Source organism: Pseudophryne corroboree, chromosome 10, assembly GCF_028390025.1.
Source record: "Pseudophryne corroboree isolate aPseCor3 chromosome 10, aPseCor3.hap2, whole genome shotgun sequence".
Classification (NCBI taxonomy): domain Eukaryota; kingdom Metazoa; phylum Chordata; class Amphibia; order Anura; family Myobatrachidae; genus Pseudophryne; species Pseudophryne corroboree.
In genome coordinates, this window is record NC_086453.1 from 5,513,650 (window position 1) to 5,540,060 (window position 26,411).

At 56.5% G+C, this 26,411-nt stretch overlaps 1 protein-coding gene across 1 annotated transcript in view; it reads left to right on the forward strand.

Moving 5' to 3' along the window:
• The window catches only part of HSPG2 (heparan sulfate proteoglycan 2), a 310,894-nt gene that overhangs the window by 176,583 nt on the left and 107,900 nt on the right, over positions 1 to 26,411 (forward strand). The window contains 3 exon segments of the mRNA XM_063942047.1: positions 2,039 to 2,131; positions 2,504 to 2,551; positions 2,553 to 2,585. Of these exon segments, the coding sequence (XP_063798117.1) occupies positions 2,039 to 2,131; positions 2,504 to 2,551; positions 2,553 to 2,585 (174 nt within the window).

Sequence of the window (26,411 nt, forward strand, 5' to 3'; positions counted from 1 at the left end):
CTCCTTCTCCCCCTCCCTCTCCTTCTCCCCCTCCCTCTCCCCCTTCCTTCTCCCCCTCCCCCTCCCCTCCCTCCTCCCTCACCCCTCCCCTCCCTCCTCCCTCACCCCTCCCCTCCCTCCTCCCTCCCCCCTCCCCTCCCTCCCCCCTCCCTCACCCCTCCCCTCCCTCCCCCCTCCCTCACCCCTCCCCTCCCTCCCCCTCCCTCACCCCTCCCCTCCCCCCCCCCTCCCTCCCCTCCCTCTCCCCCCCCCTCCCTCCCCTCCCTCCCCTCCCTCTCCCCCCCCCTCCCTCTCCCCCCCCCTCCCTCTCCCCCCCCTCCCTCTCCCCCCCCTCCCTCTCCCCCCCCTCCCTCCCCTCCCTCACCCCTCACCCCTCACCCCTCCCTCACCCCTCACCCCTCCCTCACCCCTCACCCCTCCCTCCCCCCTCTTCCTCACCCCTCCCTCCCCCCTCTTTTTATCTTCTTTCCTCTGTCTCTCCCCCCCCCTGCTCTTTTTGCTTGACTTACATTACTTCTAATACTTCTTTCACCATTGTCACCATTCCTCTTTCTCTTCCCTTTTATTACACACACCCATATGTCTTTCTTCTCATCCCATTTCTTCTTGCCTTTCTTTGTTTGTATTTCTTTCTTTTTTTTCCATTTCTCTGAACCCAACTTCAGATGGATAATGAGCAGGAAAAGATTGATAGTGATATTTGGAACCTTCTCTCCGGCTTTTCCGCTGGCCTCGCACAGCAACCCCAGACTTCTCCCCCTCCCATTGGTAACAATAGTTCATTGGGAGCCTCTGCTCTTCCTCCGTCTTCCTTAGTTGGAGCTCCAGGGCCACCCTCTTCTCCTGTGCGCCGTCATCGTGCAAAGAATAGTGCAAAGTCTAGGGCAAAAGCCCGCGTTCACGTCTTCCACCATCAGGTGTCCCTGGACACTCATCTGGGAGATCTGCACACGAGGTATGTCCAGCATTCCCGCTATCGCGTAACGTGATCTGTGTGTACCTTTTATTTCCTGCCCTGTCTCATACCATGCATGAGATTATTAAGGCCTCTCAGAAAGAGGTCCGGGCGCTTGTGTTGTCATTAATGGACGTCCTGTTTCTGGGTTGCGGTGATTACTAACGGACCAATGTGCAGAACATGTGTTATTCCCGTGTCTTGTCATTGGATGGCATAACTTTAGTATCCGTGTATTCCTCAACTTTAATGCTTGAAGGCCCTCAGTGGAGACTCCCCGCGGTCATCAGGCCATGACTTCTCCAACGTCCTCTTCTCTCGGACTCCAGGACTGAGAGGATCTGAGAAGGTACTTGCAGTGCAGTGTGTGCTGTAGTTTCTGCATGGGACCTAGCGCTGAGGTTCTGTAGTGTCGGATACATTATAGGGGTCGGTCGGATAATTCCTCACTTTGTTTGCGTTGGGGTTGTGGATTGCGCTGCAGTTCCTCCCGCTCGGGCTCTGCTACTTTTATCACGCTCCTGTTCTTTTCTAGTACTCTCTGGTCTACAAGGGCTTCTCTCTGTTCCCTGAAGGTGTTTTCTACTGGTCCTTGCCTAAGGTTTACCTGGGGGACAAGGTAAAACGCTGCAAGAAACTGGTTACCCCTATACTTCCCGTCTTATGTTCATTCTCAGGAGCTTGTAGAAGTCATCTCCCATATCATACGGCGGTCTGTTCCTTTCCTTCCACTGTGCCGCAATACATCCAGACAGGAATGTGTCCTCCTAGCCCCATAATTATACCCCATCTGCTGTGTGCCTACAATGTTTCATCTAGTGCTTTCTGTACATGTGAGAGACAGCGCCCCCCACTGGCCCATGGTAGCATAGCAGCAACACTGTTATCATTCAGGAGCCAGAGTAAACGTTTGAGATGTTTTCACAGTACGTCCATATTCCGAGCACTGTCAGAGGTAGCATCTGGCTCTCCTGGTACTTGTAGTTCTATAAATAGCCTAAACTGCTGCATGTGATTAGTAGCGCCTCTCGTGAGTAAGGATCCTGCATTATGTGTATGTGAATGTGAATGATCTTATTTCAGGTCACATCGTATGGGGGCACCCTTCGCTACACACTGAGCTACACCGCTGGTATACGGGGATCCACGCTACCGGACGCCGATGTGCAGATCACGGTAGGGGACGCGGTTAAGCCGATGATTTTCTGTGGTTTCTGCTGCTTGGTCTGACGTTATAGTATGGGTTCCTATCTGCAGCCAATCTGACGGGATAAATAGATTTAACTCTAGTCTAGGTTTATCTGTGATTTTCTGGGTTGCTAGGAGACCCAAAGTGGCTGCAGAACTGGGATTACACCCCACCTTTCCCAATGTGTCCGCAGCCTCCCAGTCCATTTACATCCGACAGAGGGGAACCCTGGTGTCAGTATGTGACGTAGAACACCTAAGGGCATAGTGTCTGCAGTTATACAGTACACAGCCAGCTAATGGCGCAATAGCGCTGGCTCTGCCGGAGAAATAACAGGATTTCTTTGTATCCACATACAGGGCAATGACATCACACTGGTGGCCTATCACACTGAGCTGCGCCCCCCGCGACAGCAAAACCTTTGAGATTGCGTTCCGAGAGGTGAGTGAATGTCTCCTGCTTCTCTTTCTATATATCATCCTGACATTTGGGGGATGGGTTCCCAGTTCATTCAGTGAGGACCGTGAGTGAGCGTCAGTGTGTGACAGCGGTGACTGTGGGAGAGAGATGAGTGTCAGTGTGTGACAGCGGTGACTGTGGGAGAGGGATGAGCGTCAGTGTGTGACAGAGGTGACTGTGGGAGAGAGATGAGTGTCAGTGTGTGACAGCGGTGACTGTGGGAGAGGGATGAGTGTCAGTGTGTGACAGCGGTGACTGTGGGAGAGAGATGAGCGTCAGTGTGTGACAGCGGTGACTGTGGGAGAGGGATGAGCGTCAGTGTGTGACAGCGGTGACTGTGGGAGAGGGATGAGCGTCAGTGTGTGACAGAGGTGACTGTGGGAGAGGGATGAGTGTCAGTGTGTGACAGCGGTGACTGTGGGAGAGGGATGAGTGTCAGTGTGTGACAGCGGTGACTGTGGGAGAGGGATGAGCGTCAGTGTGTGACAGAGGTGACTGTGGGAGAGAGATGAGCGTCAGTGTGTGACAGCGGTGACTGTGGGAGAGGGATGAGTGTCAGTGTGTGACAGCGGTGACTGTGGGAGAGAGATGAGCGTCAGTGTGTGACAGCGGTGACTGTGGGAGAGGGATGAGCGTCAGTGTGTGACAGCGGTGACTGTGGGAGAGGGATGAGTGTCAGTGTGTGACAGCGGTGACTGTGGGAGAGAGATGAGTGTCAGTGTGTGACAGCGGTGACTGTGGGAGAGAGATGAGCGTCAGTGTGTGACAGCGGTGACTGTGGGAGAGGGATGAGTGTCAGTGTGTGACAGCGGTGACTGTGGGAGAGAGATGAGCGTCAGTGTGTGACAGCGGTGACTGTGGGAGAGGGATGAGTGTCAGTGTGTGACAGCGGTGACTGTGGGAGAGGGATGAGTGTCAGTGTGTGACAGCGGTGACTGTGGGAGAGGGATGAGTGTCAGTGTGTGACAGCGGTGACTGTGGGAGAGAGATGAGTGTCAGTGTGTGACAGCGGTGACTGTGGGAGAGGGATGAGCGTCAGTGTGTGACAGAGGTGACTGTGGGAGAGGGATGAGCGTCAGTGTGTGACAGCGGTGACTGTGGGAGAGGGATGAGTGTCAGTGTGTGACAGCGGTGACTGTGGGAGAGAGATGAGTGTCAGTGTGTGACAGCGGTGACTGTAGGAGAGGGATGAGTGTCAGTGTGTGACAGCGGTGACTGTGGGAGAGGGATGAGCGTCAGTGTGTGACAGCGGTGACTGTGGGAGAGAGATGAGCGTCAGTGTGTGACAGCGGTGACTGTGGGAGAGGGATGAGCGTCAGTGTGTGACAGTGGTGACTGTGGGAGAGGGATGAGTGTCAGTGTGTGACAGCGGTGACTGTGGGAGAGAGATGAGTGTCAGTGTGTGACAGCGGTGACTGTGGGAGAGGGGTGAGTGTCAGTGTGTGACAGCGGTGACTGTGGGAGAGAGATGAGTGTCAGTGTGTGACAGCGGTGACTGTGAGAGAGGGATGAGTGTCAGTGTGTGACAGCGGTGACTGTGGGAGAGGGGTGAGTGTCAGTGTGTGACAGACGTGACTGTGGGAGAGAGATGAGTGTCAGTGTGTGACAGAGGTGACTGTGGGAGAGGGATGAGTGTCAGTGTGTGACAGCGGTGACTGTGGGAGAGAGATGAGTGTCAGTGTGTGACAGCGGTGACTGTGGGAGAGAGATGAGTGTCAGTGTGTGACAGCGGTGACTGTGGGAGAGAGATGAGTGTCAGTGTGTGACAGAGGTGACTGTGGGAGAGAGATGAGTGTCAGTGTGTGACAGAGGTGACTGTGGGAGAGGATGAGTGTCAGTGTGTGACAGCGGTGACTGTGGGGAGAGAGATGAGTGTCAGTGTGTGACAGCGGTGACTGTGGGAGAGGGATGAGTGTCAGTGTGTGACAGCGGTGACTGTGGGAGAGAGATGAGTGTCAGTGTGTGACAGCGGTGACTGTGGGAGAGGGATGAGTGTCAGTGTGTGACAGCGGTGACTGTGGGAGAGAGATGAGTGTCAGTGTGTGACAGCGGTGACTGTGGGAGAGGAGATGAGTGTCAGTGTGTGACAGCGGTGACTGTGGGAGAGAGATGAGCGTCAGTGTGTGACAGCGGTGACTGTGGGAGAGAGATGAGTGTCAGTGTGTGACAGCGGTGACTGTGGGAGAGAGATGAGCGTCAGTGTGTGACAGCGGTGACTGTGGGAGAGGGATGAGTGTCAGTGTGTGACAGAGGTGACTGTGGGAGAGGGATGAGTGTCAGTGTGTGACAGCGGTGACTGTGGGAGAGGGATGAGTGTCAGTGTGTGACAGCGGTGACTGTGGGAGAGGGATGAGTGTCAGTGTGTGACAGTGGTGACTGTGGGAGAGGGATGAGTGTCAGTGTGTGACAGAGGTGACTGTGGGAGAGAGATGAGTGTCAGTGTGTGACAGCGGTGACTGTGGGAGAGGGATGAGTGTCAGTGTGTGACAGCGGTGACTGTGGGAGAGGGATGAGTGTCAGTGTGTGACAGCGGTGACTGTGGGAGAGAGATGAGTGTCAGTGTGTGACAGCGGTGACTGTGGGAGAGGGATGAGCGTCAGTGTGTGACAGAGGTGACTGTGGGAGAGGGATGAGTGTCAGTGTGTGACAGCGGTGACTGTGGGAGAGGGATGAGCGTCAGTGTGTGACAGCGGTGACTGTGGGAGAGGGATGAGCGTCAGTGTGTGACAGCGGTGACTGTGGGAGAGGGATGAGTGTCAGTGTGTGACAGCGGTGACTGTGGGAGAGGGATGAGTGTCAGTGTGTGACAGCGGTGACTGTGGGAGAGGGATGAGTGTCAGTGTGTGACAGCGGTGACTGTGGGAGAGGGATGAGCGTCAGTGTGTGACAGCGGTGACTGTGGGAGAGAGATGAGCGTCAGTGTGTGACAGAGGTGACTGTGGGAGAGAGATGAGCGTCAGTGTGTGACAGCGGTGACTGTGGGAGAGGGATGAGTGTCAGTGTGTGACAGAGGTGACTGTGGGAGAGGGATGAGTGTCAGTGTGTGACAGAGGTGACTGTGGGAGAGGGATGAGTGTCAGTGTGTGACAGCGGTGACTGTGGGAGAGAGATGAGTGTCAGTGTGTGACAGCGGTGACTGTGGGAGAGGGATGAGCGTCAGTGTGTGACAGCGGTGACTGTGGGAGAGGGATGAGCGTCAGTGTGTGACAGCGGTGACTGTGGGAGAGGGATGAGTGTCAGTGTGTGACAGCGGTGACTGTGGGAGAGGGATGAGCGTCAGTGTGTGACAGCGGTGACTGTGGGAGAAAGATGAGCGTCAGTGTGTGACAGAGGTGACTGTGGGAGAGAGATGAGTGTCAGTGTGTGACAGCGGTGACTGTGGGAGAGGGATGAGTGTCAGTGTGTGACAGCGGTGACTGTGGGAGAGGGATGAGTGTCAGTGTGTGACAGCGGTGACTGTGGGAGAGGGATGAGTGTCAGTGTGTGACAGCGGTGACTGTGGGAGAGGGATGAGCGTCAGTGTGTGACAGCGGTGACTGTGGGAGAGAGATGAGCGTCAGTGTGTGACAGAGGTGACTGTGGGAGAGAGATGAGCGTCAGTGTGTGACAGCGGTGACTGTGGGAGAGGGATGAGTGTCAGTGTGTGACAGAGGTGACTGTGGGAGAGGGATGAGTGTCAGTGTGTGACAGAGGTGACTGTGGGAGAGGGATGAGTGTCAGTGTGTGACAGCGGTGACTGTGGGAGAGAGATGAGTGTCAGTGTGTGACAGCGGTGACTGTGGGAGAGGGATGAGCGTCAGTGTGTGACAGCGGTGACTGTGGGAGAGGGATGAGCGTCAGTGTGTGACAGCGGTGACTGTGGGAGAGGGATGAGTGTCAGTGTGTGACAGCGGTGACTGTGGGAGAGGGATGAGCGTCAGTGTGTGACAGCGGTGACTGTGGGAGAAAGATGAGCGTCAGTGTGTGACAGCGGTGACTGTGGGAGAGGGATGAGCGTCAGTGTGTGACAGCGGTGACTGTGGGAGAGAGATGAGCGTCAGTGTGTGACAGCGGTGACTGTGGGAGAGAGATGAGCGTCAGTGTGTGACAGCGGTGACTGTGGGAGAGGGATGAGCGTCAGTGTGTGACAGCGGTGACTGTGGGAGAGGGATGAGCGTCAGTGTGTGACAGCGGTGACTGTGGGAGAGGGATGAGTGTCAGTGTGTGACAGCGGTGACTGTGGGAGAGGGATGAGCGTCAGTGTGTGACAGCGGTGACTGTGGGAGAGGGATGAGTGTCAGTGTGTGACAGCGGTGACTGTGGGAGAGAGATGAGTGTCAGTGTGTGACAGAGGTGACTGTGGGAGAGAGATGAGTGTCAGTGTGTGACAGCGGTGACTGTGGGAGAGGGATGAGTGTCAGTGTGTGACAGCGGTGACTGTGGGAGAGAGATGAGTGTCAGTGTGTGACAGCGGTGACTGTGGGAGAGGGATGAGTGTCAGTGTGTGACAGGGGTGACTGTGGGAGAGGGATGAGTGTCAGTGTGTGACAGGGGTGACTGTGGGAGAGGGGTGAGTGTCAGTGTGTGACAGCGGTGACTGTGGGAGAGGGATGAGTGTCAGTGTGTGACAGCGGTGACTGTGGGAGAGGGATGAGTGTCAGTGTGTGACAGCGGTGACTGTGGGAGAGGGATGAGTGTCAGTGTGTGACAGAGGTGACTGTGGGAGAGAGATGAGTGTCAGTGTGTGACAGCGGTGACTGTGGGAGAGGGATGAGTGTCAGTGTGTGACAGCGGTGACTGTGGGAGAGGGATGAGTGTCAGTGTGTGACAGCGGTGACTGTGGGAGAGGGATGAGTGTCAGTGTGTGACAGCGGTGACTGTGGGAGAGGGATGAGTGTCAGTGTGTGACAGCGGTGACTGTGGGAGAGAGATGAGCGTCAGTGTGTGACAGAGGTGACTGTGGGAGAGAGATGAGCGTCAGTGTGTGACAGCGGTGACTGTGGGAGAGGGATGAGTGTCAGTGTGTGACAGAGGTGACTGTGGGAGAGGGATGAGTGTCAGTGTGTGACAGAGGTGACTGTGGGAGAGGGATGAGTGTCAGTGTGTGACAGCGGTGACTGTGGGAGAGAGATGAGTGTCAGTGTGTGACAGCGGTGACTGTGGGAGAGGGATGAGCGTCAGTGTGTGACAGCGGTGACTGTGGGAGAGGGATGAGCGTCAGTGTGTGACAGCGGTGACTGTGGGAGAGGGATGAGTGTCAGTGTGTGACAGCGGTGACTGTGGGAGAGGGATGAGCGTCAGTGTGTGACAGCGGTGACTGTGGGAGAAAGATGAGCGTCAGTGTGTGACAGAGGTGACTGTGGGAGAGAGATGAGTGTCAGTGTGTGACAGCGGTGACTGTGGGAGAGGGATGAGTGTCAGTGTGTGACAGCGGTGACTGTGGGAGAGGGATGAGTGTCAGTGTGTGACAGCGGTGACTGTGGGAGAGGGATGAGTGTCAGTGTGTGACAGCGGTGACTGTGGGAGAGGGATGAGTGTCAGTGTGTGACAGCGGTGACTGTGGGAGAGAGATGAGCGTCAGTGTGTGACAGAGGTGACTGTGGGAGAGAGATGAGCGTCAGTGTGTGACAGCGGTGACTGTGGGAGAGGGATGAGTGTCAGTGTGTGACAGAGGTGACTGTGGGAGAGGGATGAGTGTCAGTGTGTGACAGAGGTGACTGTGGGAGAGGGATGAGTGTCAGTGTGTGACAGCGGTGACTGTGGGAGAGAGATGAGTGTCAGTGTGTGACAGCGGTGACTGTGGGAGAGGGATGAGCGTCAGTGTGTGACAGCGGTGACTGTGGGAGAGGGATGAGCGTCAGTGTGTGACAGCGGTGACTGTGGGAGAGGGATGAGTGTCAGTGTGTGACAGCGGTGACTGTGGGAGAGGGATGAGCGTCAGTGTGTGACAGCGGTGACTGTGGGAGAAAGATGAGCGTCAGTGTGTGACAGCGGTGACTGTGGGAGAGGGATGAGCGTCAGTGTGTGACAGCGGTGACTGTGGGAGAGAGATGAGCGTCAGTGTGTGACAGCGGTGACTGTGGGAGAGAGATGAGCGTCAGTGTGTGACAGCGGTGACTGTGGGAGAGGGATGAGCGTCAGTGTGTGACAGCGGTGACTGTGGGAGAGGGATGAGCGTCAGTGTGTGACAGCGGTGACTGTGGGAGAGAGATGAGCGTCAGTGTGTGACAGCGGTGACTGTGGGAGAGGGATGAGCGTCAGTGTGTGACAGCGGTGACTGTGGGAGAGGGATGAGCGTCAGTGTGTGACAGCGGTGACTGTGGGAGAGGGATGAGTGTCAGTGTGTGACAGCGGTGACTGTGGGAGAGAGATGAGTGTCAGTGTGTGACAGCGGTGACTGTGCGAGAGAGATGTGTCAGTGTGTGACAGCGGTGACTGTGAGAGAGAGATGAGCGTCAGTGTGTGACAGCGGTGACTGTGGGAGAGGGATGAGCGTCAGTGTGTGACAGCGGTGACTGTGGGATAGGGATGAGCGTCAGTGTGTGACAGCGGTGACTGTGGGAGAGGGATGAGTGTCAGTGTGTGACAGTGGTGACTGTGGGAGAGAGATGAGTGTCAGTGTGTGACAGCGGTGACTGTGGGAGAGGGATGAGCGTCAGTGTGTGACAGCGGTGACTGTGGGATAGGGATGAGTGTCAGTGTGTGACAGCGGTGACTGTGGGAGAGGGATGAGTGTCAGTGTGTGACAGTGGTGACTGTGGGAGAGAGATGAGTGTCAGTGTGTGACAGCGGTGACTGTGGGAGAGAGATGAGTGTCAGTGTGTGACAGCGGTGACTGTGGGAGAGAGATGAGTGTCAGTGTGTGACAGCGGTGACTGTGGGAGAGAGATGAGTGTCAGTGTGTGACAGCGGTGACTGTGGGAGAGAGATGAGCGTCAGTGTGTGACAGAGGTGACTGTGGGAGAGAGATGAGCGTCAGTGTGTGACAGCGGTGACTGTGGGAGAGGGATGAGTGTCAGTGTGTGACAGAGGTGACTGTGGGAGAGGGATGAGTGTCAGTGTGTGACAGAGGTGACTGTGGGAGAGGGATGAGTGTCAGTGTGTGACAGCGGTGACTGTGGGAGAGAGATGAGCGTCAGTGTGTGACAGCGGTGACTGTGGGAGAGGGATGAGTGTCAGTGTGTGACAGCGGTGACTGTGGGAGAGGGATGAGTGTCAGTGTGTGACAGCGGTGACTGTGGGAGAGGGATGAGTGTCAGTGTGTGACAGAGGTGACTGTGGGAGAGGGATGAGCGTCAGTGTGTGACAGCGGTGACTGTGGGAGAGGAATGACGTCAGTGTGTGACAGCGGTGACTGTGGGAGAGAGATGAGTGTCAGTGTGTGACAGCGGTGACTGTGGGAGAGAGATGAGCGTCAGTGTGTGACAGCGGTGACTGTGGGAGAGGGATGAGTGTCAGTGTGTGACAGCGGTGACTGTGGGAGAGGGATGAGCGTCAGTGTGTGACAGCGGTGACTGTGGGAGAGAGATGAGCGTCAGTGTGTGACAGCGGTGACTGTGGGAGAGGGATGAGCGTCAGTGTGTGACGGCGGTGACTGTGGGAGAGGGATGAGTGTCAGTGTGTGACAGCGGTGACTGTGGGAGAGAGATGAGTGTCAGTGTGTGACAGCGGTGACTGTGGGAGAGGGATGAGTGTCAGTGTGTGACAGCGGTGACTGTGGGAGAGAGATGAGCGTCAGTGTGTGACAGAGGTGACTGTGGGAGAGAGATGAGCGTCAGTGTGTGACAGCGGTGACTGTGGGAGAGGGATGAGCGTCAGTGTGTGACAGCGGTGACTGTGGGAGAGGGATGAGTGTCAGTGTGTGACAGCGGTGACTGTGAGAGAGAGAGGAGCGTCAGTGTGTGACAGCGGTGACTGTGGGAGAGGGATGAGTGTCAGTGTGTGACAGCGGTGACTGTGGGAGAGGGATGAGTGTCAGTGTGTGACAGCGGTGACTGTGGGAGAGAGATGAGCGTCAGTGTGTGACAGCGGTGACTGTGGGAGAGGGATGAGCGTCAGTGTGTGACAGCGGTGACTGTGGGAGAGGGATGAGTGTCAGTGTGTGACAGCGGTGACTGTGGGAGAGGGATGAGTGTCAGTGTGTGACAGCGGTGACTGTGAGAGAGAGATGAGCGTCAGTGTGTGACAGCGGTGACTGTGGGAGAGGGATGAGTGTCAGTGTGTGACAGCGGTGACTGTGGGAGAGGGATGAGTGTCAGTGTGTGACAGAGGTGACTGTGGGAGAGAGATGAGTGTCAGTGTGTGACAGCTGTGACTGTGGGAGAGGGATGAGTGTCAGTGTGTGACAGCGGTGACTGTGGGAGAGGGATGAGCGTCAGTGTGTGACAGAGGTGACTGTGAGAGAAAGATGAGCGTCAGTGTGTGACAGCTGTGACTGTGAGAGAGAGATGAGTGTCAGTGTGTGACAGCGGTGACTGTGGGAGAGGGATGAGCGTCAGTGTGTGACAGCGGTGACTGTGGGAGAGGGATGAGCGTCAGTGTGTGACAGCGGTGACTGTGAGAGAGAGATGAGCGTCAGTGTGTGACAGCGGTGACTCTGGGAGAGGGATGAGCGTCAGTGTGTGACAGCGGTGACTGTGGGAGAGGGATGAGCGTCAGTGTGTGACAGCGGTGACTGTGGGAGAGGGATGAGCGTCAGTGTGTGACAGCGGTGACTGTGGGAGAGGGATGAGCGTCAGTGTGTGACAGCGGTGACTGTGGGAGAGAGATGAGTGTCAGTGTGTGACAGCGGTGACTGTGGGAGAGGGATGAGTGTCAGTGTGTGACAGCGGTGACTGTGGGAGAGGGATGAGCGTCAGTGTGTGACAGCGGTGACTGTGGGAGAGGGATGAGTGTCAGTGTGTGACAGCGGTGACTGTGGAGAGAGATGAGTGTCAGTGTGTGACAGCGGTGACTGTGGGAGAGGGATGAGCGTCAGTGTGTGACAGCGGTGACTGTGGGAGAGGGATGAGCGTCAGTGTGTGACAGCGGTGACTGTGGGAGAGGGATGAGCGTCAGTGTGTGACAGAGGTGACTGTGGGAGAGAGATGAGTGTCAGTGTGTGACAGCGGTGACTGTGGGAGAGGGATGAGCGTCAGTGTGTGACAGCGGTGACTGTGGGAGAGGAATGACGTCAGTGTGTGACAGCGGTGACTGTGGGAGAGGGATGAGCGTCAGTGTGTGACAGCGGTGACTGTGGGAGAGAGATGAGTGTCAGTGTGTGACAGCGGTGACTGTGGGAGAGGGATGAGTGTCAGTGTGTGACAGAGGTGACTGTGGGAGAGGGATGAGTGTCAGTGTGTGACAGCGGTGACTGTGGGAGAGGGATGAGCGTCAGTGTGTGACAGCGGTGACTGTGAGAGAGGGATGAGTGTCAGTGTGTGACAGCGGTGACTGTGGGAGAGAGATGAGTGTCAGTGTGTGACAGCGGTGACTGTGGGAGAGAGATGAGTGTCAGTGTGTGACAGCGGTGACTGTGGGAGAGGGATGAGTGTCAGTGTGTGACAGTGGTGACTGTGGGAGAGAGATGAGTGTCAGTGTGTGACAGAGGTGACTGTGGGAGAGGGATGAGCGTCAGTGTGTGACAGCGGTGACTGTGGGAGAGAGATGAGTGTCAGTGTGTGACAGCGGTGACTGTGGGAGAGGGATGAGTGTCAGTGTGTGACAGCGGTGACTGTGGGAGAGAGATGAGCGTCAGTGTGTGACAGCGGTGACTGTGGGAGAGAGATGAGCGTCAGTGATTGACAGCGGTGACTGTGGGAGAGGGATGAGCGTCAGTGTGTGACAGCGGTGACTGTGGGAGAGGGATGAGTGTCAGTGTGTGACAGCGGTGACTGTGGGAGAGAGATGAGTGTCAGTGTGTGACAGCGGTGACTGTGGGAGAGGGATGAGTGTCAGTGTGTGACAGCGGTGACTGTGGGAGAGGGATGAGTGTCAGTGTGTGACAGAGGTGACTGTGGGAGAGGGATGAGTGTCAGTGTGTGACAGCGGTGACTGTGGGAGAGAGATGAGCGTCAGTGTGTGACAGCGGTGACTGTGGGAGAGAGATGAGCGTCAGTGTGTGACAGAGGTGACTGTGGGAGAGGGATGAGTGTCAGTGTGTGACAGCGGTGAGAGAGGGATGAGCGTCAGTGTGTGACAGCGGTGACTGTGGGAGAGAGATGAGCGTCAGTGTGTGACAGCGGTGACTGTGGGAGAGGGATGAGTGTCAGTGTGTGACAGCGGTGACTGTGGGAGAGGGATGAGTGTCAGTGTGTGACAGAGGTGACTGTGGGAGAGAGATGAGTGTCAGTGTGTGACAGCGGTGACTGTGGGAGAGCGATGAGTGTCAGTGTGTGACAGAGGTGACTGTGAGAGAGGGATGAGTGTCAGTGTGTGACAGCGGTGACTGTGGGAGAGGGATGAGTGTCAGTGTGTGACAGCGGTGACTGTGAGAGAGGGATGAGTGTCAGTGTGTGACAGCGGTGACTGGGAGAGGGATGAGTGTCAGTGTGTGACAGCGGTGACTGTGAGAGAGGGATGAGTGTCAGTGTGTGACAGCGGTGACTGTGGGAGAGAGATGAGTGTCAGTGTGTGACAGCGGTGACTGTGGGAGAGAGATGAGTGTCAGTGTGTGACAGCGGTGACTGTGGGAGAGGGATGAGTGTCAGTGTGTGACAGCAGTGACTGTGGGAGAGAGATGAGTGTCAGTGTGTGACAGCGGTGACTGTGGGAGAGGGATGAGTGTCAGTGTGTGACAGCGGTGACTGTGGGAGAGGGATGAGTGTCAGTGTGTGACAGTGGTGACTGTGGGAGAGGGATGAGTGTCAGTGTGTGACAGAGGTGACTGTGGGAGAGGGATGAGCGTCAGTGTGTGACAGGGGTGACTGTGGGAGAGGGATGAGTGTCAGTGGTGACTGTGGGAGAGGGATGAGTGTCAGTGTGTGACAGCGGTGACTGTGGGAGAGGGATGAGCGTCAGTGTGTGACAGAGGTGACTGTGGGAGAGAGATGAGTGTCAGTGTGTGACAGAGGTGACTGTGGGAGAGGGATGAGTGTCAGTGGGTGACTGTGGGAGAGGGATGAGTGTCAGTGTGTGACAGAGGTGACTGTGGGAGAGAGATGAGCGTCAGTGTGTGACAGCGGTGACTGTGGGAGAGGGATGAGTGTCAGTGTGTGACAGCGGTGACTGTGGGAGAGGGATGAGTGTCAGTGTGTGACAGCGGTGACTGTGGGAGAGGGATGAGTGTCAGTGTGTGACAGCGGTGACTGTGGGAGAGGGATGAGTGTCAGTGTGTGACAGCGGTGAGAGAGGGATGAGCGTCAGTGTGTGACAGCGGTGAGAGAGGGATGAGCGTCAGTGTGTGACAGCGGTGACTGTGGGAGAGGGATGAGTGTCAGTGTGTGACAGCGGTGAGAGAGGGATGAGCGTCAGTGTGTGACAGCGGTGACAGCGGGAGAGGGATGAGTGTCAGTGTGTGACAGCGGTGACTGTGGGAGAGGGATGAGTGTCAGTGTGTGACAGCGGTGACTGTGGGAGAGGGATGAGTGTCAGTGTGTGACAGCGGTGACTGTGGGAGAGGGATGAGCGTCAGTGTGTGACAGCGGTGACTGTGGGAGAGAGATGAGTGTCAGTGTGTGACAGCGGTGACTGTGGGAGAGGGATGAGTGTCAGTGTGTGACAGCGGTGACTGTGGGAGAGGGATGAGTGTCAGTGTGTGACAGCGGTGACTGTGGGAGAGAGATGAGTGTCAGTGTGTGACAGCGGTGACTGTGGGAGAGGGATGAGCGTCAGTGTGTGACAGCGGTGACTGTGGGAGAGGGATGAGTGTCAGTGTGTGACAGCGGTGACTGTGGGAGAGGGATGAGTGTCAGTGTGTGACAGCGGTGACTGTGGGAGAGAGATGAGTGTCAGTGTGTGACAGCGGTGACTGTGGGAGAGGGATGAGTGTCAGTGTGTGACAGAGGTGACTGTGAGAGAGGGATGAGTGTCAGTGTGTGACAGCGGTGACTGTGGGAGAGGGATGAGTGTCAGTGTGTGACAGCGGTGACTGTGGGAGAGGGATGAGTGTCAGTGTGTGACAGCGGTGACTGTGGGAGAGGGATGAGTGTCAGTGTGTGACAGCGGTGAGAGAGGGATGAGTGTCAGTGTGTGACAGCGGTGACTGTGGGAGAGAGATGAGCGTCAGTGTGTGACAGCGGTGACTGTGGGAGAGGGATGAGTGTCAGTGTGTGACAGCGGTGACTGTGGGAGAGGGATGAGCGTCAGTGTGTGACAGCGGTGACTGTGGGAGAGAGATGAGCGTCAGTGTGTGACAGCGGTGACTGTGGGAGAGGGATGAGTGTCAGTGTGTGACAGTGGTGACTGTGGGAGAGAGATGAGCGTCAGTGTGTGACAGCGGTGACTGTGGGAGAGAGATGAGCGTCAGTGTGTGACAGCGGTGACTGTGGGAGAGGGATGAGTGTCAGTGTGTGACAGTGGTGACTGTGGGAGAGAGATGAGCGTCAGTGTGTGACAGCGGTGACTGTGGGAGAGAGATGAGCGTCAGTGTGTGACAGCGGTGACTGTGGGAGAGAGATGAGCGTCAGTGTGTGACAGCGGTGACTGTGGGAGAGGGATGAGTGTCAGTGTGTGACAGTGGTGACTGTGGGAGAGAGATGAGCGTCAGTGTGTGACAGAGGTGACTGTGGGAGAGAGATGAGTGTCAGTGTGTGACAGCGGTGACTGTGGGAGAGAGATGAGCGTCAGTGTGTGACAGAGGTGACTGTGGGAGAGGGATGAGTGTCAGTGTGTGACAGCGGTGACTGTGGGAGAGGGATGAGTGTCAGTGTGTGACAGCGGTGACTGTGGGAGAGAGATGAGCGTCAGTGTGTGACAGCGGTGACTGTGGGAGAGGGATGAGCGTCAGTGTGTGACAGAGGTGACTGTGGGAGAGAGATGAGCGTCAGTGTGTGACAGCGGTGACTGTGGGAGAGAGATGAGTGTCAGTGTGTGACAGCGGTGACTGTGGGAGAGAGATGAGCGTCAGTGTGTGACAGCGGTGACTGTGGGAGAGAGATGAGTGTCAGTGTGTGACAGCGGTGACTGTGGGAGAGAGATGAGCGTCAGTGTGTGACAGTGGTGACTGTGGGAGAGAGATGAGCGTCAGTGTGTGACAGAGGTGACTGTGGGAGAGGGATGAGTGTCAGTGTGTGACAGTGGTGACTGTGGGAGAGGGATGAGTGTCAGTGTGTGACAGAGGTGACTGTGGGAGAGGGATGAGTGTCAGTGTGTGACAGTGGTGACTGTGGGAGAGAGATGAGCGTCAGTGTGTGACAGAGGTGACTGTGGGAGAGAGATGAGTGTCAGTGTGTGACAGCGGTGACTGTGGGAGAGAGATGAGTGTCAGTGTGTGACAGCGGTGACTGTGGGAGAGGGATGAGCGTCAGTGTGTGACAGGGGTGACTGTGGGAGAGGGATGAGTGTCAGTGTGTGACAGCGGTGACTGTGGGAGAGAGATGAGCGTCAGTGTGTGACAGAGGTGACTGTGGGAGAGGGATGAGCGTCAGTGTGTGACAGGGGTGACTGTGGGAGAGGGATGAGTGTCAGTGTGTGACAGTGGTGACTGTGGGAGAGGGATGAGTGTCAGTGTGTGACAGAGGTGACTGTGGGAGAGGGATGAGTGTCAGTGTGTGACAGCGGTGACTGTGGGAGAGAGATGAGCGTCAGTGTGTGACAGCGGTGACTGTGGGAGAGAGATGAGCGTCAGTGTGTGACAGCGGTGACTGTGGGAGAGGGATGAGTGTCAGTGTGTGACAGCGGTGACTGTGGGAGAGGGATGAGTGTCAGTGTGTGACAGCGGTGACTGTGGGAGAGGGATGAGTGTCAGTGTGTGACAGCGGTGACTGTGGGAGAGAGATGAGCGTCAGTGTGTGACAGCGGTGACTGTGGGAGAGGGATGAGTGTCAGTGTGTGACAGCGGTGACTGTGGGAGAGGGATGAGTGTCAGTGTGTGACAGCGGTGACTGTGGGAGAGGGATGAGCGTCAGTGTGTGACAGCGGTGACTGTGGGAGAGGGATGAGTGTCAGTGTGTGACAGCGGTGACTGTGAGAGAGAGATGAGCGTCAGTGTGTGACAGCTGTGACTGTGGGAGAGGGATGAGTGTCAGTGTGTGACAGAGGTGACTGTGGGAGAGGGATGAGTGTCAGTGTGTGACAGCGGTGACTGTGGGAGAGGGATGAGCGTCAGTGTGTGACAGCGGTGACTGTGGGAGAGGGATGAGTGTCAGTGTGTGACAGCGGTGACTGTGAGAGAGAGATGAGCGTCAGTGTGTGACAGCTGTGACTGTGGGAGAGGGATGAGTGTCAGTGTGTGACAGAGGTGACTGTGGGAGAGGGATGAGTGTCAGTGTGTGACAGCGGTGACTGTGGGAGAGGGATGAGTGTCAGTGTGTGACAGCGGTGACTGTGGGAGAGGGATGAGTGTCAGTGTGTGACAGCGGTGACTGTGGGAGAGGGATGAGCGTCAGTGTGTGACAGCTGTGACTGTGGGAGAGGGATGAGTGTCAGTGTGTGACAGAGGTGACTGTGGGAGAGGGATGAGTGTCAGTGTGTGACAGCGGTGACTGTGGGAGAGGGATGAGTGTCAGTGTGTGACAGAGGTGACTGTGGGAGAGGGATGAGCGTCAGTGTGTGACAGCGGTGACTGTGGGAGAGGGATGAGTGTCAGTGTGTGACAGCGGTGACTGTGGGAGAGGGATGAGTGTCAGTGTGTGACAGCGGTGACTGTGGGAGAGGGATGAGTGTCAGTGTGTGACAGCGGTGACTGTGGGAGAGGGATGAGCGTCAGTGTGTGACAGCTGTGACTGTGGGAGAGGGATGAGTGTCAGTGTGTGACAGAGGTGACTGTGGGAGAGGGATGAGTGTCAGTGTGTGACAGCGGTGACTGTGGGAGAGGGATGAGCGTCAGTGTGTGACAGCGGTGACTGTGGGAGAGGGATGAGTGTCAGTGTGTGACAGCGGTGACTGTGAGAGAGAGATGAGCGTCAGTGTGTGACAGCTGTGACTGTGGGAGAGGGATGAGTGTCAGTGTGTGACAGCGGTGACTGTGGGAGAGGGATGAGCGTCAGTGTGTGACAGAGGTGACTGTGAGAGAGAGATGAGCGTCAGTGTGTGACAGCGGTGACTGTGGGAGAGGGATGAGCGTCAGTGTGTGACAGCGGTGACTGTGGGAGAGGGATGAGCGTCAGTGTGTGACAGAGGTGACTGTGGGAGAGGGATGAGTGTCAGTGTGTGACAGCGGTGACTGTGGGAGAGGGATGAGCGTCAGTGTGTGACAGCGGTGACTGTGGGAGAGGGATGAGCGTCAGTGTGTGACAGAGGTGACTGTGGGAGAGGGATGAGTGTCAGTGTGTGACAGCGGTGACTGTGGGAGAGGGATGAGTGTCAGTGTGTGACAGAGGTGACTGTGGGAGAGGGATGAGTGTCAGTGTGTGACAGCGGTGACTGTGGGAGAGGGATGAGCGTCAGTGTGTGACAGAGGTGACTGTGGGAGAGGGATGAGTGTCAGTGTGTGACAGAGGTGACTGTGGGAGAGGGATGAGCGTCAGTGTGTGACAGTGGTGACTGTGGGAGAGGGATGAGTGTCAGTGTGTGACAGAGGTGACTGTGGGAGAGGGATGAGCGTCAGTGTGTGACAGAGGTGACTGTGGGAGAGGGATGAGCGTCAGTGTGTGACAGCGGTGACTGTAGGAGAGGGATGAGTGTCAGTGTGTGACAGCGGTGACTGTGGGAGAGGGATGAGCGTCAGTGTGTGACAGCGGTGACTGTGGGAGAGGGATGAGCGTCAGTGTGTGACAGTGGTGACTGTGGGAGAGGGATGAGCGTCAGTGTGTGACAGCGGTGACTGTGGGAGAGGGATGAGCGTCAGTGTGTGACAGCGGTGACTGTGGAGAGAGATGAGTGTCAGTGTGTGACAGCGGTGACTGTGGGAGAGGGATGAGTGTCAGTGTGTGACAGCGGTGACTGTGGGAGAGGGATGAGCGTCAGTGTGTGACAGCGGTGACTGTGGGAGAGGGATGAGCGTCAGTGTGTGACAGCGGTGACTGTGGGAGAGGGATGAGCGTCAGTGTGTGACAGTGGTGACTGTGGGAGAGGGATGAGCGTCAGTGTGTGACAGCGGTGACTGTGGGAGAGGGATGAGCGTCAGTGTGTGACAGCGGTGACTGTGGAGAGAGATGAGTGTCAGTGTGTGACAGCGGTGACTGTGGGAGAGGGATGAGTGTCAGTGTGTGACAGCGGTGACTGTGGGAGAGGAATGACGTCAGTGTGTGACAGTGGTGACTGTGGGAGAGGGATGAGCGTCGGTGTGTGACAGCGGTGACTGTGGGAGAGAGATGAGTGTCAGTGTGTGACAGCGGTGACTGTGGGAGAGAGATGAGTGTCAGTGTGTGACAGCGGTGACTGTGGGAGAGAGATGAGTGTCAGTGTGTGACAGCGGTGACTGTGGGATAGAGATGAGTGTCAGTGTGTGACAATGGTGACTGTGGGAGAGGGATGAGTGTCAGTGTGTGACAGCGGTGACTGTGGGAGAGAGATGAGTGTCAGTGTGTGACAGCGGTGACTGTGGGAGAGAGATGAGTGTCAGTGTGTGACAGCGGTGACTGTGGGAGAGGGATGAGCGTCAGTGTGTGACAGAGGTGACTGTGGGAGAGGGATGAGTGTCAGTGTGTGACAGCGGTGACTGTGGGAGAGAGATGAGTGTCAGTGTGTGACAGCGGTGACTGTGGGAGAGAGATGAGCGTCAGTGTGTGACAGAGGTGACTGTGGGAGAGGGATGAGTGTCAGTGTGTGACAGAGGTGACTGTGGGAGAGGGATGAGTGTCAGTGTGTGACAGCGGTGACTGTGGGAGAGAGATGAGTGTCAGTGTGTGACAGCGGTGACTGTGGGAGAGAGATGAGTGTCAGTGTGTGACAGCGGTGACTGTGGGAGAGGGATGAGTGTCAGTGTGTGACAGAGGTGACTGTGGGAGAGGGATGAGCGTCAGTGTGTGACAGCGGTGACTGTGGGAGAGGGATGAGCGTCAGTGTGTGACAGCGGTGACTGTGGGAGAGGGATGAGTGTCAGTGTGTGACAGCGGTGACTGTGGGAGAGGGATGAGCGTCAGTGTGTGACAGCGGTGACTGTGGGAGAGGGATGAGCGTCAGTGTGTGACAGAGGTGACTGTGGGAGAGGGATGAGTGTCAGTGTGTGACAGCGGTGACTGTGAGAGAGAGATGAGCGTCAGTGTGTGACAGCGGTGACTGTGGGAGAGGGATGAGCGTCAGTGTGTGACAGAGGTGACTGTGGGAGAGGGATGAGTGTCAGTGTGTGACAGCGGTGACTGTGGGAGAGGGATGAGTGTCAGTGTGTGACAGTGGTGACTGTGGGAGAGGGATGAGTGTCAGTGTGTGACAGAGGTGACTGTGGGAGAGAGATGAGTGTCAGTGTGTGACAGCGGTGACTGTGGGAGAGGGATGAGCGTCAGTGTGTGACAGTGGTGACTGTGGGAGAGGGATGAGTGTCAGTGTGTGACAGAGGTGACTGTGGGAGAGAGATGAGTGTCAGTGTGTGACAGCGGTGACTGTGGGAGAGGGATGAGCGTCAGTGTGTGACAGCGGTGACTGTGGGAGAGGGATGAGTGTCAGTGTGTGACAGCGGTGACTGTGGGAGAGGGATGAGTGTCAGTGTGTGACAGCGGTGACTGTGGGAGAGGGATGAGCGTCAGTGTGTGACAGCGGTGACTGTGGGAGAGAGATGAGTGTCAGTGTGTGACAGAGGTGACTGTGAGAGAGAGATGAGCGTCAGTGTGTGACAGCGGTGACTGTGAGAGAGAGATGAGCGTCAGTGTGTGACAGCGGTGACTGTGAGAGAGAGATGAGCGTCCGTGTGTGACAGCGGTGACTGTGGGAGAGGGATGAGTGTCAGTGTGTGACAGCGGTGACTGTGGGAGAGAGATGAGTGTCAGTGTGTGACAGCGGTGACTGTGGGAGAGGGATGAGTGTCAGTGTGTGACAGCGGTGACTGTGGGAGAGGGATGAGCGTCAGTGTGTGACAGCGGTGACTGTGGGAGAGAGATGAGCGTCAGTGTGTGACAGAGGTGACTGTGGGAGAGGGATGAGTGTCAGTGTGTGACAGCGGTGACTGTGAGAGAGAGATGAGCGTCAGTGTGTGACAGCGGTGACTGTGGGAGAGGGATGAGTGTCAGTGTGTGACAGCGGTGACTGTGGGAGAGGGATGAGCGTCAGTGTGTGACAGCGGTGACTGTGGGAGAGGGATGAGCGTCAGTGTGTGACAGCGGTGACTGTGGGAGAGGGATGAGCGTCAGTGTGTGACAGTGGTGACTGTGGGAGAGGGATGAGCGTCAGTGTGTGACAGCGGTGACTGTGAGAGAGAGATGAGCGTCAGTGTGTGACAGTGGTGACTGTGGGAGAGGGATGAGCGTCAGTGTGTGACAGCGGTGACTGTGGGAGAGAGATGAGTGTCAGTGTGTGACAGCGGTGACTGTGGGAGAGGGATGAGCGTCAGTGTGTGACAGAGGTGACTGTGGGAGAGAGATGAGTGTCAGTGTGTGACAGCGGTGACTGTGGGAGAGGGATGAGTGTCAGTGTGTGACAGCGGTGACTGTGGGAGAGAGATGAGTGTCAGTGTGTGACAGCGGTGACTGTGGGAGAGAGATGAGTGTCAGTGTGTGACAGCGGTGACTGTGGGATAGAGATGAGTGTCAGTGTGTGACAATGGTGACTGTGGGAGAGGGATGAGTGTCAGTGTGTGACAGCGGTGACTGTGGGAGAGAGATGAGTGTCAGTGTGTGACAGCGGTGACTGTGGGAGAGAGATGAGTGTCAGTGTGTGACAGCGGTGACTGTGGGAGAGGGATGAGCGTCAGTGTGTGACAGAGGTGACTGTGGGAGAGGGATGAGTGTCAGTGTGTGACAGCGGTGACTGTGGGAGAGAGATGAGTGTCAGTGTGTGACAGCGGTGACTGTGGGAGAGAGATGAGCGTCAGTGTGTGACAGAGGTGACTGTGGGAGAGGGATGAGTGTCAGTGTGTGACAGAGGTGACTGTGGGAGAGGGATGAGTGTCAGTGTGTGACAGCGGTGACTGTGGGAGAGAGATGAGTGTCAGTGTGTGACAGCGGTGACTGTGGGAGAGAGATGAGTGTCAGTGTGTGACAGCGGTGACTGTGGGAGAGGGATGAGTGTCAGTGTGTGACAGAGGTGACTGTGGGAGAGGGATGAGCGTCAGTGTGTGACAGCGGTGACTGTGGGAGAGGGATGAGCGTCAGTGTGTGACAGCGGTGACTGTGGGAGAGGGATGAGTGTCAGTGTGTGACAGCGGTGACTGTGGGAGAGGGATGAGCGTCAGTGTGTGACAGCGGTGACTGTGGGAGAGGGATGAGCGTCAGTGTGTGACAGCGGTGACTGTGAGAGAGAGATGAGCGTCCGTGTGTGACAGCGGTGACTGTGGGAGAGGGATGAGTGTCAGTGTGTGACAGCGGTGACTGTGAGAGAGAGATGAGCGTCAGTGTGTGACAGCGGTGACTGTGAGAGAGAGATGAGCGTCAGTGTGTGACAGTGGTGACTGTGAGAGAGAGATGAGCGTCAGTGTGTGACAGTGGTGACTGTGGGAGAGGGATGAGTGTCAGTGTGTGACAGCGGTGACTGTGAGAGAGAGATGAGCGTCAGTGTGTGACAGCGGTGACTGTGAGAGAGAGATGAGCGTCAGTGTGTGACAGTGGTGACTGTGGGAGAGGGATGAGTGTCAGTGTGTGACAGAGGTGACTGTGGGAGAGAGATGAACGTCAGTGTGTGACAGCGGTGACTGTGGGAGAGGGATGAGTGTCAGTGTGTGACAGCGGTGACTGTGAGAGAGAGATGAGCGTCAGTGTGTGACAGCGGTGACTGTGGGAGAGGGATGAGCGTCAGTGTGTGACAGCGGTGACTGTGAGAGAGAGATGAGCGTCAGTGTGTGACAGCGGTGACTGTGGGAGAGGGATGAGCGTCAGTGTGTGACAGCGGTGACTGTGGGAGAGGGATGAGTGTCAGTGTGTGACAGCGGTGACTGTGGGAGAGAGATGAGCGTCAGTGTGTGACAGCGGTGACTGTGGGAGAGGGATGAGTGTCAGTGTGTGACAGCGGTGACTGTGAGAGAGAGATGAGCGTCAGTGTGTGACAGCGGTGACTGTGGGAGAGGGATGAGCGTCGGTGTGTGACAGGGGTGACTGTGGGAGAGGGATGAGTGTCAGTGTGTGACAGTGGTGACTGTGGGAGAGGGATGAGCGTCAGTGTGTGACAGCGGTGACTGTGGGAGAGGGATGAGCGTCGGTGTGTGACAGGGGTGACTGTGGGAGAGGGATGAGTGTCAGTGTGTGACAGTGGTGACTGTGGGAGAGGGATGAGCGTCAGTGTGTGACAGCGGTGACTGTGAGAGAGAGATGAGCGTCAGTGTGTGACAGAGGTGACTGTGGGAGAGAGATGAGTGTCAGTGTGTGACAGCGGTGACTGTGGGAGAGAGATGAGCGTCAGTGTGTGACAGCGGTGACTGTGGGAGAGAGATGAGCGTCAGTGTGTGACAGAGGTGACTGTGGGAGAGGGATGAGCGTCAGTGTGTGACAGGGGTGACTATGGGAGAGGGATGAGTGTCAGTGTGTGACAGTGGTGACTGTGGGAGAGGGATGAGTGTCAGTGTGTGACAGAGGTGACTGTGGGAGAGGGATGAGCGTCAGTGTGTGACAGAGGTGACTGTAGGAGAGGGATGAGTGTCAGTGTGTGACAGCGGTGACTGTGGGAGAGAGATGAGTGTCAGTGTGTGACAGCGGTGACTGTGGGAGAGAGATGAGCGTCAGTGTGTGACAGAGGTGACTGTGGGAGAGGGATGAGCGTCAGTGTGTGACAGTGGTGACTGTGGGAGAGGGATGAGTGTCAGTGTGTGACAGAGGTGACTGTGGGAGAGGGATGAGCGTCAGTGTGTGACAGCGGTGACTGTGGGAGAGGGATGAGCGTCAGTGTGTGACAGCGGTGACTGTGGGAGAGGGATGAGCGTCAGTGTGTGACAGAGGTGACTGTGGGAGAGGGATGAGTGTCAGTGTGTGACAGACGTGACTGTGGGAGAGAGATGAGTGTCAGTGTGTGACAGCGGTGACTGTGGGAGAGAGATGAGCGTCAGTGTGTGACAGCGGTGACTGTGGGAGAGGGATGAGCGTCAGTGTGTGACAGCGGTGACTGTGGGAGAGGGATGAGCGTCAGTGTGTGACAGAGGTGACTGTGGGAGAGGGATGAGTGTCAGTGTGTGACAGACGTGACTGTGGGAGAGGGATGAGCGTCAGTGTGTGACAGCGGTGACTGTGGGAGAGAGATGAGCGTCAGTGTGTGACAGCGGTGACTGTGGGAGAGGGATGAGCGTCAGTGTGTGACAGCGGTGACTGTGGGAGAGGGATGAGCGTCAGTGTGTGACAGCGGTGACTGTGGGAGAGGGATGAGTGTCAGTGTGTGACAGCGGTGACTGTGGGAGAGGGATGAGTGTCAGTGTGTGACAGCGGTGACTGTGGGAGAGGGATGAGCGTCAGTGTGTGACAGAGGTGACTGTGGGAGAGGGATGAGTGTCAGTGTGTGACAGCGGTGACTGTGAGAGAGAGATGAGCGTCAGTGTGTGACAGCGGTGACTGTGGGAGAGGGATGAGCGTCAGTGTGTGACAGAGGTGACTGTGGGAGAGGGATGAGCGTCAGTGTGTGACAGCGGTGACTGTGGGAGAGAGATGATTGTCAGTGTGTGACAGAGGTGACTGTGAGAGAGAGATGAGCGTCAGTGTGTGACAGCGGTGACTGTGGGAGAGAGATGAGTGTCAGTGTGTGACAGCGGTGACTGTGGGAGAGGGATGAGCGTCAGTGTGTGACAGCGGTGACTGTGGGAGAGAGATGAGTGTCAGTGTGTGACAGCGGTGACTGTGGGAGAGAGATGAGCGTCAGTGTGTGACAGCGGTGACTGTGGGAGAGAGATGAGTGTCAGTGTGTGACAGCGGTGACTGTGGGAGAGGGATGAGCGTCAGTGTGTGACAGCGGTGACTGTGGGAGAGGGATGAGTGTCAGTGTGTGACAGAGGTGACTGTGGGAGAGAGATGAGTGTCAGTGTGTGACAGCGGTGACTGTGGGAGAGGGATGAGTGTCAGTGTGTGACAGCGGTGACTGTGGGAGAGGGATGAGTGTCAGTGTGTGACAGAGGTGACTGTGAGAGAGAGATGAGCGTCAGTGTGTGACAGCGGTGACTGTGAGAGAGAGATGAGCGTCAGTGTGTGACAGCGGTGACTGTGGGAGAGGGATGAGTGTCAGTGTGTGACAGAGGTGACTGTGAGAGAGAGATGAGCGTCAGTGTGTGACAGCGGTGACTGTGAGAGAGAGATGAGCGTCAGTGTGTGACAGCGGTGACTGTGGGAGAGGGATGAGTGTCAGTGTGTGACAGCGGTGACTGTGGGAGAGAGATGAGCGTCAGTGTGTGACAGCGGTGACTGTGGGAGAGAGATGAGTGTCAGTGTGTGACAGAGGTGACTGTGAGAGAGAGATGAGCGTCAGTGTGTGACAGCGGTGACTGTGGGAGAGAGATGAGCGTCAGTGTGTGACAGCGGTGACTGTGAGAGAGAGATGAGCGTCAGTGTGTGACAGCGGTGACTGTGGGAGAGGGATGAGCGTCAGTGTGTGACAGCGGTGACTGTGGGAGAGAGATGAGCGTCAGTGTGTGACAGAGGTGACTGTGGGAGAGGGATGAGTGTCAGTGTGTGACAGCGGTGACTGTGAGAGAGAGATGAGCGTCAGTGTGTGACAGCGGTGACTGTGGGAGAGGGATGAGTGTCAGTGTGTGACAGCGGTGACTGTGAGAGAGAGATGAGTGTCAGTGTGTGACAGCGGTGACTGTGGGAGAGGGATGAGCGTCGGTGTGTGACAGGGGTGACTGTGGGAGAGGGATGAGTGTCAGTGTGTGACAGTGGTGACTGTGGGAGAGGGATGAGCGTCAGTGTGTGACAGTGGTGACTGTGGGAGAGGGATGAGTGTCAGTGTGTGACAGAGGTGACTGTGGGAGAGGGATGAGCGTCAGTGTGTGACAGAGGTGACTGTGGGAGAGAGATGAGTGTCAGTGTGTGACAGCGGTGACTGTGGGAGAGAGATGAGCGTCAGTGTGTGACAGAGGTGACTGTGGGAGAGAGATGAGTGTCAGTGTGTGACAGTGGTGACTGTGGGAGAGGGATGAGCGTCAGTGTGTGACAGCGGTGACTGTGGGAGAGGGATGAGCGTCAGTGTGTGACAGAGGTGACTGTGGGAGAGAGATGAGTGTCAGTGTGTGACAGCGGTGACTGTGGGAGAGAGATGAGTGTCAGTGTGTGACAGAGGTGACTGTGGGAGAGGGATGAGTGTCAGTGTGTGACAGCGGTGACTGTGGGAGAGGGATGAGCGTCCGTGTGTGACAGCGGTGACTGTGGGAGAGAGATGAACGTCAGTGTGTGACAGCGGTGACTGTGGGAGAGGGATGAGTGTCAGTGTGTGACAGCGGTGACTGTGAGAGAGAGATGAGCGTCAGTGTGTGACAGCGGTGACTGTGGGAGAGGGATGAGCGTCAGTGTGTGACAGCGGTGACTGTGAGAGAGAGATGAGCGTCAGTGTGTGACAGCGGTGACTGTGGGAGAGGGATGAGCGTCAGTGTGTGACAGCGGTGACTGTGGGAGAGGGATGAGTGTCAGTGTGTGACAGCGGTGACTGTGGGAGAGAGATGAGCGTCAGTGTGTGACAGCGGTGACTGTGGGAGAG